Source organism: Hemibagrus wyckioides, linkage group LG21 (genome assembly GCF_019097595.1).
Source record: "Hemibagrus wyckioides isolate EC202008001 linkage group LG21, SWU_Hwy_1.0, whole genome shotgun sequence".
In the NCBI taxonomy this organism is placed as follows: Eukaryota; Metazoa; Chordata; class Actinopteri; order Siluriformes; family Bagridae; genus Hemibagrus; species Hemibagrus wyckioides.
In genome coordinates this window covers 20,375,178-20,390,704 of record NC_080730.1, presented here as the reverse complement: position 1 = coordinate 20,390,704, position 15,527 = coordinate 20,375,178, and the positions used below count along the sequence as shown (strand labels likewise).

The following is a 15,527-nucleotide window of genomic DNA, read 5'->3' as shown; positions in this document are numbered from 1 at the left end:
CACAAACATTACACACACACGCACGCGCACACACACGCGTGTGTGCACACACACACATACACACACACACACAAAGTGACTCATATAAACACATTTTGCTGCACTGAGTTTATGGTCCAGTGTAGATTACAGTATAGAACACAAACACACACCTCACAAACACACAGCACAAGCTTACACAGACACACACACAGACACACTCACGTAGTCCATCTCTGCCTTGGAGTCGTAGTACTCGATCTCCCACTCCTGCAGGATGAGAGAGGAAGGTAAATGAACTTTAGCTTTAGGAGTCTCTCTCTCTCTCTCTCTCTCTCTCTCCTGACTGTGAGCTTGGGGAAGTCTCTGATCCCTCCAGATGTTTCATCCAGATGATTACACACACCATCAGAGAGTGTCATGAAGTTTTTAATTCATTTATCAGTTACTGAGAAACACTTGTTTATTATCTTAAAAATATTGGATTATTAAGCCTGTTATTGCATGTTTTATTCATTTCATGCTTGAAATCTATTTCTATTCTCTATCTAACAGAATAATCTAGATATTTTCATATATCTATCATATTTCAAAGTCTTGTGCAATGTTGTGATGTTTTAATCAATATTTTCATCACACTGTTCATGTTGTAGTTTAACAGCAGTCATGTTGATCTGCTCAAGCTGTTGTCATGGCAATAAAATGATGCCAACCCCCCAACCCCACCACCCTGTCCGACCCTCCATCCCCTCCATCGCTTCACCCCCTCCATCCCCTCCAGACCATCCGTCCCCTTCCCAATCCCCCATCCACCAACCCATAAGGTCACTGGGTCTTGGACCGATTTTTGTTGCTGTAACAGAGATAATTTGTTGTTGTGTAAGACCTTATCTTTGGTGGGAAAAATAAATTAAATAAAAACAGACATTAACTGAAAGACATGTTATGATTAGACAAGATAAAGCCATCTACAATACAGCATGCTTTAACATGAGCTATTATTCACCAGACACAAATAAGCTCTGTGTGTGTGTGTGTGTGTGTATGTGTGTGTGTGTGTGTATAAACTCTACGTGTAAGTCAGCTTGAATAACAAGCTGCTGATCTTCACCACCTGCAGGAGAACACGTCAGCTCAGCCACTACGAATGCCTCCATCATCATCATCTCTCACAGCGTGTGTGTGTGTGTGTGTGTGTAGATTTCATCCTCTCTCTCCCTTTCTCTCTCTCGCTCTCTCCTCTACTGTTTCTGTCTTTTTCCTTCTCTCTCTTTATTTTTTTCTTTTATCTCTCTTGGTTACTCTTTATTTGTGTCTTTATCTCTCTTTTTCCTCTGCTTTTTTCCATAATTCTCTCTCTCTTTCTTCTCAAATTCCTCACAATCCATCCATCTCTTTCTAACATCTTGTTCTTTTGAAAAGACACTTATCCCCTGTTCAAACCTCAAGGCTTTAAATAATGGGTGGAGTCACCGGTGGCCATCAGGTGCCAGGTTCATTTCTATACCAGGAGCTTTGGCATATCTCACACCTTATTATTGTTTCTATAGTAACAGCTCTTTCTCAGGGACATGTGTGATGAAAGATCCTCTATTAATAATAAAAGCAGTGTGTGCAGACGCTGATCTGGTCAGGTTTTTATAGAAGAGGCAGGTTTATGGAAGGAGTCTCCAGTGTCAGTGCGAACAGGAACTAACTTGTTTCTCTGATGTTCCCGAGCAGAAATGGGTAAAAGTGTCAGGTGTCATTCTTTAATAAATAAAAATCAGAATCATAAGAAAACTGCTGAGGGCACATACTGTTACAGAGAAATAATCAGCTTCTGGCTGGAACCAGTAACTCCACCGTTATTCATTTTCCTCTAGCGGCGTTTCCCCGAGTGTTTCATTCCTTACTTATACTGCTGAACGTGAGCACAGGGCTGACATGAACCTCATTAGAGAGCTGCTCCCTGAGGCTTCACGTAATTGATTTTTGAATAATTAAGGAGCAACCATGTTAAATGTAGCAGATAAAATATAGTCTCATAAATCCCTGCGTTTTCATTCCGCAATAAACCAGAGCTGTAGACCTTAAATAAGAAAACCAGAGGCTTCTGACCTTGATGCCGTCCTGCCATCGGTGTGCCGTCTGCACTCTCTCTGCTTCTGTGGCCAGTCTCTGTCCAAAAAATAAAGGATTAATATTATTACACACATCCATTTGACTAAAACGCATGACGCTCGCTCCCTCCCTCACCTCTAGAGCCTTCTTCTTTTTGGACAGCAGCTTCTCAATGTCTGAGGCCACTTTCTCCACTATCTCTCTGGGATTATTCCTGACGAGGGTGTACTGCCTCCTCTTCTCACTGTACAGCTGAAACACAGCCGAGAGAGAGAGAGAGAGAGAGAGAGAGAAACACAAACACCAGATGATTCATTTTTGAATGATTCAATTCTAAATGAATTCCTCCTCCACATCTCACAGCCAGTTAACTCTCCATCTATCTGTACATTTCTAACATCAAGAACAAAAATCCTTCTTGCTACATGCAGGCTTTTGTTTAAAAAGGTATAAATATTACAAGAGAGATACTGAAGAACCGCAGAGGAAGTGCAGCTGAGGGGTCAGGATACAGAACGTCATGTATTTTGCTGATATTCTGATATTTTAACAGCTTCACTCAATCACACACCAGTCTACTACTAGATGAGCCAAACGACATTGAATATGGAACGACTGACAGCACAGGTTTTCTCGTCTCAAATCATTTAGCCAGATTTTTAGATCACTATACAGCTAACAAGACCTAACAACACATATATAAACCGATCAGGCATAACATCATGACCACCTGTCTAATATTGTGTTGGTCCCCCTTTTGCTGCCAAAACAGCCCTGACCCGTTGAGGCATGGACTCCACGTCCATGTGATGTAAAAGAAAACGTGATTCATCAGACCAGGCCACCTTCATCCATTGCTCCGTGGTCCAGTTCTGATGCTCATGTGCCCATTGTTGGTGCTTTCAGTGGTGCACAGGGGTCAGCATGGGCACCCTGACCGGTCTGTGGCTATGCAGTTCCATACGCAACAAGCTGTGATGCACTGTGTATTCTGACCCCTTTCTATCAGAACCAGCATTAACTTCTTCAGCAGTTTGAGCAACAGTAGCTCGTCTGTTGGATCGGATCACACGGGTCAGCCTTCTCTCCCCACGTGCATCAATGACCCTTGACCGCCCATGACCCTGTCCCCGGTTCACCACTGTTCCTTCCTTGGACCACTTTTGATAGATACTGACCACTGCAGACCGGGAACACCCCACAAGAGCTGCAGTTTTGGAGATGCTCTGATCCAGTGGTCTAGCCAATATATATTTAATTTTAGGGATTTTAATTTATAATTTTACAGATGCAGTCAAAGGCTGAAATTTTTTGCTGAACAAAAAAACCCGGAATAAACAGGCGTACAGTGAAGCATCAGATCTAACAGTGAATTATAAACGCTCAGGATAATTAGAACACCATTAAAGCTGCTGTTTGTTTGCTGCTCAGCTGCACAGACACATTCAGACAGTTGGAGCAGATCAGCAGTGAAAACACTGCCAGTGCAGAAGAGATTCACGGGTTCTACAAGGAACATTACACACACACACACACACACACACACACACACACACACCTAGAAGGGGGTGAGGTCTGCTGCATTTCATTTGATTTTATTTTATTATTTAATTTAATTGCCTAATTAATAAAAAGCAATAAAAGCCCAGGGCACATGGGGTGACTCAGCTCAGGAACAGATATATTAGAGGAAGGAGATGATGGAGAACAGGAGATGGTGAAGGAACAGATATTAGAGGAAGGAGATGATGGAGGAACAGAGATATTAGGGGAAGGAGATGATGGAGAACAGGAGATGGTGAAGGAACAGAGATATTAGAGGAAGGAGATGATGGAGAACAGGAGATGGTGAAGGAACAGAGATATTAGAGGAAGGAGATGATGGAGAACAGGAGATGGTGAAGGAACAGAGATATTAGAGGAAGGAGATGATGGAGAACAGGAGATGGTGAAGGAACAGAGATATTAGAGGAAGGAGATGATGGAGAACAGGAGATGGTGAAGGAACAGAGATATTAGGGGAAGGAGATGAAGGAGAACAGGAGATGGTGAAGGAACAGATATTAGGGGAAGGAGATGAAGGAGAACAGGAGATGGTGAAGGAACAGATATTAGAGGCAGGAGATGAAGGAGAACAGGAGATGGTGAAGGAACAGATATTAGAGGAAGGAGATCAAGAAGATAAATCGAGAAGAGGGAGAGCAGTCACGTGATTTATTAAAACTCACCACTCTTGAGTGTGAAGTGTATGACCGCTGAGCTGCCAGTTCGGAGCTGGTGTGAGTTTTATTCTGGTCATGATGAGCAGGAAACTCTTACACAAGCAGCTCACTCTGAGCCGAGTCTCTCCTAACGAAGCTCCAAACTGGATCCATACACTCCAGGACCGTACGCAGCCGAGCAGCGTGAGCATGTCTCACATAACGTTTCAGTATGTTTTTGTTTTGATAATTTTATAAAGTACGTGTTCACGTTACAGACATGATTAAATTTTTCTGCAGCTTTCAAGCAAAGAAATGATAAATTGAGATTATTTCTGTATCTTAAACCATTCGATCCTGTTCCATCTTAAACCATCGAACTGAGAGTTCATGATTCCTGAAATCACTTAGTGAAGAATCAACTAAATTGAATCACTGCGACATGAGATACACATGCCTCCTACAAACACATCCAAGTACACACACACACACACACACACATCTTTCATAACCAGCGTTTATTTATAGTACTTCCATCTAGAACTGGACAAGTAAACAGATCCAGTGCTTTCCTTCTACAAACATCTCTCTCTTGCTCTCTCTTTCTCTTTCTCACACACACAGACACACACACACAGACACACACACACAGACACACACACAGACACATACACAGACACACACACAGACACACACACAGACACACACAGACATGTTATAATGTTCACATGCAAATCGTTTTTTTCTTAGTGATAAGTCTTTTTATTCTTCTTGTCTAGATTCAGTGTCATTACGTTACCTTCATGTGAGGCTCATGTGTGTGTTTTTATTCACATCCAGGCTTTTAAAGCCGAATTTTCGCAAACAAAAAAAGAAATCTAATGCTAACTAGAAAGTAACGCTGATTTTCTCTAGCCAGAAAAACATGAAGCATTTTTCAAGACAGATCATTAAATAATATTTTTTTCCCTCAACATATCCTTAACTAGACGGCGAGCTACAGAGCGATTTGAAGGCAGAGGGAGTTACTCAGGCTCCGTCGTCCAGCTGGCACAAACCCACCATGCCATCTGCCACCTCCTCACAGGCTTAAAGATTACGCTCAGGGGTCACTCAGGGGACCGGACTATAAATCACGGCCAGTATGAGTAAAACTGCAGAGATTTCAAGCCTAGAGAAAGCCTAGCATTTGGTGAACACCTTCTGGCTGCAGCGTGTGAGCACTGCACTGACCGCACTGTTATGGTGGAACACTGTGACTTAGCCGTAGCCGGTTATAGTGCTGTGGCTCAGTGTGTACGTGAACCGCTGATGGAAATGTAAAGTCGCAGGCAGAAAGTAAAACGGCGAGCAGAAGAAACATCACATGTGCCACAGGATTGGTGAGAGGGATCATTTAAAGATAAAGGTCTGGATTTGTTGTGATAACTAATTTCGAAAGGAATCAGACATCAGGTGTGTCTTGTCACAGCAATGTCGCTAAAATTACAGCTCTTTGTTGCACATGCAGAAAATGATCGTCTGAGTGTCGCTAGCTAGTGTGAAACAACATAACAAAGCCTTCGTTATAACGTACTCCTTACACCTACCTGGTACTAGCGCAATAATTCCAGCTAATATACGACTGTTATACTGTGTGATTAAAATCTGTAGTTAACATCTGATAGAGCCATGTGCTGGTGAGGGACGCAATTCGTTTAGCCCAAGGTCACATTTTTGCAGGACATGCGGCAATAAAACCTAGCTGAGGTGTTGAGTTTGTAACACTGGGGCTCCTTGAACTCTAATTACACTTTTCTAACCATTTCTCACTTTTTCCCAGAACGCACTCACGGCCAAATCCAATCAGGACCGAGGAGCAGACTGTAATAAGAGCAAAGGCCGCAAAGCCGATTTTACAATCTCCCACACAGACGGTGGAAAGCGTCTCCCATCTGCAAGAGCGCCGGGGAGAGAAGCGTGCGGGTAAATTGGATCAGGTCCATTCACTCGGACAGTTTGATCGGTAATGACAGAGTGTCTCCTCTGAGTCGCTCTGGACTTTTCTATTACAGAAATCAATTAAACCACTCTGTCAGTCTCACAAGTTTCCCACAAGACAAGCTGTCATCAGATCATCCGAATCCACTTTCACACACATGTTCCTTGTCACACACACACACATACACCTGTCCCACACAATGCCTCAACACTAACAACACATCTATCACAGGACACTTCCTATCACCTGATTCATGATAATCAAGGACCAACAAGCTATGGAAAATAAAGATTCCCTATCTTGCCTGAAGAGATAGACTAGAAATAGTTCCCCTCCCTCTAATAATAACCCGACATCTCTTAAGAGAAGATTAGATTATTTTATTGTCATTGGACAGGCAACAAAACTTCGGTCAGCAGCAAACTTCTGGCCAGTGCTCAGTTACACCATGAAGCCACAGACAACACAAAATGATAAACAATAAACCCTCCAACTTTTATAGACACCCCCCCCCAGTCCAGAGTTGCCCTTCTTCCCCTAGTCCTACCTCTATATACCCTACCCTCCCTAGCATCATAACCTCCCCTACTGCCCCCAAATCCCCTGGTTCCCTTACCTCCATAGGTCCCCTATCTCCCCTAGTTCCCCTTTCTTTCTCCATTCTCTATTTCCTGCATGTCCTTCCCCTACCTACAAAGTTCCAGTTCCTCACTCTTGCTAACCAGGGACCCTAGTTGACCCAGGAAGCCACTGGAGGAGGAACAAGCTCAGCAGGCCCTTAAAGCCTACTTTTAGCAAAATTACCTACATCACCTGCATGTGCGGATATCTGACGCACTTTATCACTTTATGAAGTGGATATTTAACAGGGTTTATAATGGAAAGGGGTTTCATTTAATGAGCTCTCAGTGACTCACCTGTCTGACATTTCAGCCCAGTGTACACGAATAGCATGAAAATGTTTGGCAGAAAAGTCTGAAAAGGCCAAGTTATTTTTACTGAAGCTGCTTCCAGGGAGGAAGATCGACAGAGGACAAGACACACACAGCAGCTGACACACACACACACACACACACACACACACAGTCAGTCAGATTACTCAGAAGGAGAATATACTAGGGGGAATAGGACTAACTGCCAAATGCACACACACACACACTCACCCCTTTAAGTTGCTGCACTCCACTGATCTGCTGCAGGACTCGGTCGATCTCCTGCTCTATCTGCCGAGCCCAGTGCATTATCCTGCAGAGAGACAGACAGGAAGTGAGGTAGAATTAGTGCACTCACAGTCACAGCACCACACGGAGACTCGCATCATTTAACACAGCGTCTGAGGAGTGTTTAAAGGTCGTCTGTGGCACCTTAAGACATCCGTGCAATCAATGTGGATCAATATGAGAGTTTAAAACACGCTCTATAAGCAATAAATGTTTCTAGTGATATTTAAAATGTTCAGTGTTACAGCTAATCTACATTTAGTTTTGTATGAGTGTTCTAATCATATTTCTGTCATTTATTTCTTGTTAGTTTAGAACAATTTTGGAAAAAACAAACCATTTTTGAACCAAATAAATGAAATGTTTTAACAACAACAACCCCTGTGATAACAGCACCTGGTGTTAGAGGTATATCAGGAAATAACACACTCTGGTTAATGAAAAAACAGAACATGGAATATATAGAAACAGATGGATTAAAAGAGATTAGAATCATGAAGGGACTGAGAGAGAGAGAGGGAGGGAGAGAGAGAGAGGGAGAGAGAGAGAGAGAAAGAGAGAGAGGGAGAGAGAAACAAAAGGAAGAGAAATGACATGCTGTTATTTCGTGACAAAACCCTGATTGTTATCCTCCTTTACAGACAAGCAGCGTGAAACACACTCGATCTACAGCGCCGCTCTCACATGCTGCTGACCAAAACAATACGCATATTAGAGCGCCAAAAAATTTACATTTATATTAAAAGTGAAACAGCACGCGTCAATATCTGCACATTAAAGCTGACAGTTTGCACATAAATTTGTCAGTCTGAATTCTGACGCTGCAAAAGCGCTGATCAAAACCATCTGCCCAAACCTGCTCTCACTTCACCTGATATTGATTTAATCTCCAGCAGCAGATACATTAAACACCTTCTGTGTGGTGCTGTGCTGGTGAAAAATAAATAAAAAAAGTAATAAATAAGAAATAAAAACAGGCCCTTCATAAATAAATCGGCAGCACGTCTTGCACAGCTGCATGCAGCAGCACTGTGGTTATTTATCAGTCACTTGACAGAACATTTACTTCACTGCTAACAAGTTCACCTTGAGAATTAATGATGTTTGATCTCCAGTGGGTTTTTGGACGAGATCATTTGTAAAGCAGGTACAGAACTTTCACTAGTTATAGTGAGAAGGGAAAAAAAAAAAAATCACTCTTACATACCAACACACACACTAAACCACACACTGCCCCAAAACATGAAACACCTCAACAATACAACTAGCTGTAAAAGCGACTCCAGGAGAAATCCACACTGCAGACCGAGAACACATCACTCAGTCATGGTGGAGATGACCCGTAGCTGCTTTTACCTCCTACAGCTTCCTGATGAGGGAACAGTTACACTAATCAATGACACACACTGACTAGAGGAACCGTGATGGATTAGCGTAACAGCATGAACACACACACATGGTACGATCCCGAGCACATGTATAAATCAGTGCAACATGACCACTAGATAACAACAGGTGACACACTGAGACAGAAAAACGAAGACACAGCAGAGAGACGAGCGACTTTTAACTCACTAACTAAATGTGAATAAGATACACGAGTGGAGAAATGACAGGAATTCCAGATGTTTCTGGAATCTTGTGTACTCTTGCCAGTCCATTTCCATGATGGATCAGAGTAGTTCTACTCCACACCAACACTAACATGGGAACGAATTCACTTTTACTTCACACAATGATGCATTTTACTGGCATGCTGGACAGTCTGTATGGAGTGACACGGGTTGTGAGAAGGTTCATGCTACACTATATTGCCAAAGTTTTGGGACACGACTCCTAATCATTCAATTCAGGTGTTGTTTTTCAGGGGTTGGGCTCATCCCCTTAGTTCCAGTGAAAGAAACTCTTAATGCTTCAGCTTCATACCAAGACATTTTGGACAATTTCATGCTCCCAACTTTGTGGGAACAGTTTGAGGATGACCCCTTCCTGTTCCAACATGACTGCAGACCAGTGCACAAAGCAAGGTCCATAAAGACATGGATGAGTGAGTTTGGTGTGGAGGAACTTGACTGGCCTGAAGTCCTGACCTCAACCCCATAGAACACCTTTGGGATGAATTAGAGAGGAGACATCCAACATCAGTGCCTGACCTCAAAAATTCCCATAAACACCCTCTTAAAAACTGTGGAAAGCCTTCCCAGAAGAGTTGAAGCTGTTATGGCTGCAAAGGGCAGGACAACTCCATATTACAATCATGTGCATGTAAAGGCAGATGTCCCAAAACATTTGGCAATATAGTGTATGCTTCTTCAAATCAAAGCAAAAAATGGTGTAAATGACTCAGGCGCTCAGACAGAAAAATGACACTCCTAAATTTGATGTCAGAACTTCAGTCACCAACACACTGCACAGCTGGCTGATGCTTCAGTAGGAACATGGAATCAAGTAACATCTGTCCTCCATCTGTGCTCCACTGTCATCAGATCTCAATCCAACTCAACACCTACTGAGGAAACAACTTTAGGAAGAACAACGCTTCATCCAGAGACGTGTGGAATCTATCAGTCATGCTGAAGATGGAGAGAGAGAGAGAGAGAGAGAGAGAGAGAGAGAGAGAGAGAGAGAGACCCATGGTACCCTGTGGAGGATTAGCCATGCTAAATTGCCCCAGGTGTAATCCAGCGTGAATTTGTATATGCATGGTGCCTTGACTGGTGTCCTATTCAGTGTGTGTGTGTGTGTGTGTGATATACTATTTTATACATATATACACACATTTTATATTGTACACCCATACAGTATGCAGCGTTTCAGAATCTCAGTGTAAATGCGCATTACAGCAGAAGCTGAATGCAGTTTTTTTTCAGCAGCAGGGCCGCATTCCAGCGCTCGCTATATACCCCAGAGAGCTCTTTTCTATGTCACTGGAACGAAGCAATAAAAAATTCAAGTTCCATTGGGCCTCAGTAGCCATGTACAACACACACACACACACACACACACACACTATAGCAGAGCAGTAAACAACAAAAAATGTATATAATCATAATTGAATGGCTGCTGAGGAGAAACTCAGTGGTGTAAAGTGTCATTTAGTATAGTGCGTGTTATGAACCATGAACCTCGGCCCCCACAAGACCTATTATACATCAGAAAACACAAAAAAATCTCCTTTGCTTGTGTCAAGACTAAGACATCAACGTTTTTACGTAGATTTCTCATAACAACTGAACAGCAGACTGCAGGTCTTCACCTTCAAACCGTTTCTGTTCTTATAACTGCAGTAATTATGACTTTAATTGTTGTGTCTATGTCAGTCTACATAAATAACTTTTCTGGAATACTTAACCGTAATGAGCCTGCTGTGTGTGTGTGTGTGTGTGTTGTGTTCAGCTCTTATTCTCCAAGTGTGAATATTCCTGTAGCGTATAACTGCCTCATTTAGCTAAATGAAGTCTCCCACAGACTACACAGCGTCTCTCAGACCTCTCGCTTTTGTCTGCGGATTTAATTAATTACATCCGAGACATGAGAACATTCCACAGTCCATTAGCTTCATGCGATACAGGAACACTTCAGATCCTGTTTAAGCGTGTTGGAAATCTGTCTCCACACCTCACATTAGTAAAGAGGGAGAAAACGATTTTTATTAAATAATATTAACTATTAATGATACACTATATAGCCAAAAGTATTGGGACACCCCTCCAAATCACTGAGTTCAGGTGTTGTTTTTCAGGGGTTGGGCTCGGCTCCTTAGTTCCAGTGAAAGGAACTCTTAATGCTTCAGCTTCATACCAACACATTTTGGACAATTTCATGCTCCAAACTTTGTGTGAACAGTTTGGGGATGACCCCTTCCTGTTCCAACATGACTGCACACCAGTGACCAAAGCAAGGTCCATGAAGACATGGATAGGCGAGTTACCTCAACCCCATAGAACACCTTTAGGATGAATTAGAGCGAAGACTGCGAGCCAGGCCTTCTCATCCAACATCAGTGCCTGACCTCACAAATGTGCTTCTAGAGGAATGGTCAAAAATGTGCATGTAAAGGGAGACATCCCACTGAAGCATCAGCCAGCTGTGCAGTGTGTTGGTGACTGAAGTTCTGACATCAAATTTAGGAGCGTCATTATTCTGTCTGAGCGTCTGAGTCATTTACACCTTTTTTGCTTTGATTTGAAGAAGCATACACTATATTGCCAAAGGTTTTGGGACGTCTGCCTTTACATGGACATGATTGTAATATGGAGTTGTCCTGCCCTTTGCAACCATAACAGCTTCAACTCTTCTGGGAAGGCTTTCCACAAGGTTTAGGAGTGTGTTTATGGGAATTTTTGACCATTCCTCTAGAAGCACATTTGTGAGGTCAGGCACTGATGATGGATGAGAAGGCCTGACTTGCAGTCTCCACTCTAATTCATTCCAAAGGTGTTCTATTGGGTTGAGGTCAGGACTCAGTAGGCAGTCAAGTTCCTCCACACCAAACTCACTCATCCATGTCTATATGGAGCTTGCTTTGTGCACTGGTGTACCGTCACGTTAGAACAGGAAGGGGTCATCCTAAACTGTTCCCACAAAGTTGGAACTATGGAACTAAGGGGCCGAGCCCAACCCCTGAAAAGCAACACCTGAATTTAATGGTTTGGAGTGGTGTCCCAAAACTTTTGGCAATATAGTGTATATACAAATTTCTTGGTGATGGCTGATGTGTTATTATTATTTTTAAAGTCTGTGAATAATGTAAGTTTTCATTGTCTAGTTGAGTGAAATGCTCTGGTTCTAATCCTCATTATTTTCTGTTTCTTACTAATACAAACAACACACAGAACATGAAATAATGGTTTACGTCACTGCCTCTGAATGAGTGTGTTATGTAACTAGAAATAGGTTTGGGAAAACTAATGTTTCTATATGGATGGGGCTCCGGTCAGTCATATTAAAGACCCACAAGACACTGCAGCTCACAGCCAAAGTGCTGCTCGTTGCTGCTGCTCTGTCGAGGCCACAAACGTCAGAGATATTTTCGGGAAAGAAAAGAATGGAGGTTGTCCAACCTTCCAGGAAATTCCAGTTTTTGTTCATTTTCTCTGCCCGGTAATGCAACATCATTCTCCTGCTACATTAATGCACTTGAAAGCATGACAACTTAGTTAGCTACTAGAGTTACAGCTGATGAGTTTCAAGTTAGATAATAAAGTTAGAAGCTTTCACTTGATTGGCTAATTCGCTGATAAACGCACTGTTTTTTTGTTTCCGCTGTACAGAAATGTCACAGATGTGACAGGTTTGGATTACAAAAATGAGTAAAATGCTAGAGAGGATTTAAAAGTTTTAAAGAAACAGAATTAGTGATGTTATTAATAATATAACCGCTGGGCATTGGCAGGACGATCGGTCGTCATTGAGTGACATTCCTCGCTAATTAACATTTGCTATTTTTACGGTGGCTTCAGCGTGTGTTATTTCCCTTTTCAAAGCAGTTGTAGAGAAATTAAACGGCTGCTGTTATAAACGCCGCTGTGGGAAATCTTCCATCTCCCAGCTGTGCGATTGTGTCGTCCGCTATAATGTCAATGTCATTAAGTGGGACGTTTTCTCGCTAACTAACGTGCCCCAATTATCTCCTTTTCGATGGCGGTTTTGGTGAAAACAGGTACTTTTTCAGCTTTACTGTAGCGTAACTGTATCCAGCGACATGTATGTGGGCTGCTAGATGATTAGATTTCTGTAGTCGCTTTATGAACAGAGATAATTGGATTAAAAAAGGAGTTAAATACCACCATTCTGACACGTCACTCATTCCGTGGGAACGTAATGGACACAGGAATAAAACACTGGATTGGTGGGTGACCGGCGTGGGCCTCAAACATGACTGAGGAGATTTAATGAAGTGCAAAATTTCTAAAATTACCCTAGAACAGAGAGAGACTCTAGAAACACACACACACGTGATTCCTCCATCGCTATGTACACCACAGAAAGGACCAGAAGGAAGGAGAGGACAGATGAATAAAGAGGAACCGAGATGGACCCATATGATCATTCTGCCTTATCTTAGTTTCCTTTCTCTGTTTTTGTGTTTTAAATGTCCTTAAGTCTTGTTTCTTTGTTCCATTTCCTTGTACGAGTCGCAGAAACACATCAATCTAAACTCATAACAATGTGGTTTCCGATCAGAAAATCATAAAAATTTACCAGTTTAGTCTAACTTTATTGATGTCTGTCTCAGTGCACAGCTCTTCTTGATGTCAGCAAACAAAATCATGGACGGATACAAGAATGGCAGCAGGTCAGGGGAGAACTATGTCCATCTATGTCCATACCAGTGACCAACATGTGATATCCATGTCTTTTTCAGATTTTGTTGCTGTTAGAAGCATTAAATGGGTTCAGATCCATCATCACCCCGTGCTACAGCACTGAAGTGGCTGTGCTGTTACTATATATAGCAGCTGATGGGGTTGTGCAGGCAAATGCTACTACAGTGAGAGCAAACACATCAGATCTTATCACCTGAAATGCCTCATGTCTAACATCGACAAACGATTTCATAAATGAGCAGAGGTCAGGATATTCTGCTTCTCCATTTTCTGCAGTCACCGTAGTGCACGTTTTCACCCTCGCTGGCGTTCTGCATTCTGACATTTCATTAACACACTCTGCACGTGGATCCTCTCCACTCCCCTGAAACCTCGCTGGTACAGAGAGAGAGAAAGAAGGCCTGTGTCCTGACTGACTGATGCACCATAAAATCTTTATTAGAGGAGCGTGAGTAGTGCTTGCTGTGGCCATTCTGCTTCATTTCACTTACAGTGAGAGAGAGGGAGAGCAGAGAGATAGAGATAAAAATGCCATCCATCATCCACAAATAGGTTCTCATTCCAGCCTTCTCAAAGCTCCACTCTGATTGGACAGAGACTCCCTCCTTCCAGCAAGTCGTGCTGTCATTGGACAGCCCTTTCTCACCACCACCACACACACACATGCTGGCAAGAAGAGTCCAGATGTTCCAATGTCCTGAGTTCAGTAAGCTGCTACAGGAACACGAGGTAATACACGGGGGATTTACAGCTCCAGCAGACCGTCCTTCAGCCACAGCTTCACCTCACCCATGCGATTAATCACCCTTATGTGGACACTCTGATATTACTGGGAATGTTTCTGTACCCACACTCTTGTGCAAGATGGACCGATTCCCATTCAGGACAATTCTAGATGTCTTTATACCATAACTTCAGTAGTGTAAGTCCAGCTGGTGTTGAGGTTAACGCGGTTAATTGATTATTGCTCAGCATTCAATACAGTGATACCATCAAAGCTCACCAACAATCTTGGGGCACCACCCACCATCTGCAACTGGTTTCTAGACTTCCTTAAAGGCAGACCCCAGTCTGTTAAAGTCGGACACCACACTTTCAGGTCAATGACTATAAACACAGGAACTCCACAGGGCTGTGTGCTGAGCCCCATGCTCTACACACTCTTCACTCAAGACTGTATGGCCTCCAAGTACAATACCAATATTATCACATTTGCTGATGAGACGACAATACTGGTCTATTAACAGGAGACGAGGAGTCAGCATACAGGTGGGAAGTGGCTGACCCAGAGAACAGTGCCAGGACAACAATCTCAGGTACAATATCAACAAAACAAAGGAGATGATTGCTGATCCACCGAGGAGGAGTGAGCATCACTCTGCACTACATATTGATGAGACAGAGGTGGCGAGAGTGAGCAGCTTCAGATTCCTGAGGATCTCACCTGGTCTCATAATATAATACTACACAACTAGTCAAGAAATCCGGTCAGTGTCTGCACTTCTTGAGAAGGCTGAGGAAATTTGGCATGCCAAGCTGAATCCTCAGTAGCTTTTATAGATGTGTAATTGAGAGCGTCCTCACTAGCTCCGTCATGGTCTGGTTTGGAAACTCAGGACCGGAAAGTTCTACAGAAGGTGGTGAAAGCTAAAGCCAAGCCATATCTGGAATGGTTTTACCATGACTGGAAAGCCTCTACCATGCCAGAGCCATC

At 42.8% G+C, this 15,527-nt stretch overlaps 1 protein-coding gene across 4 annotated transcripts in view; it reads right to left on the bottom strand.

Annotated features, from left to right (window-relative positions):
• Positions 1–15,527, bottom strand: part of cacna2d2b (calcium channel, voltage-dependent, alpha 2/delta subunit 2b) — a 42,619-nt gene that overhangs the window by 21,168 nt on the left and 5,924 nt on the right. For all 4 annotated transcript variants that reach the window (XM_058373644.1, XM_058373643.1, XM_058373645.1 and 1 more), the window contains 4 exons: positions 7,428–7,509; positions 2,218–2,334; positions 2,080–2,139; positions 205–249 (listed from right to left, as the gene is read on the bottom strand). In XM_058373644.1, the coding sequence (XP_058229627.1) occupies positions 205–249; positions 2,080–2,139; positions 2,218–2,334; positions 7,428–7,509 (304 nt within the window). The remainder of the gene's footprint in view (positions 1–204; positions 250–2,079; positions 2,140–2,217; positions 2,335–7,427; positions 7,510–15,527) is intronic.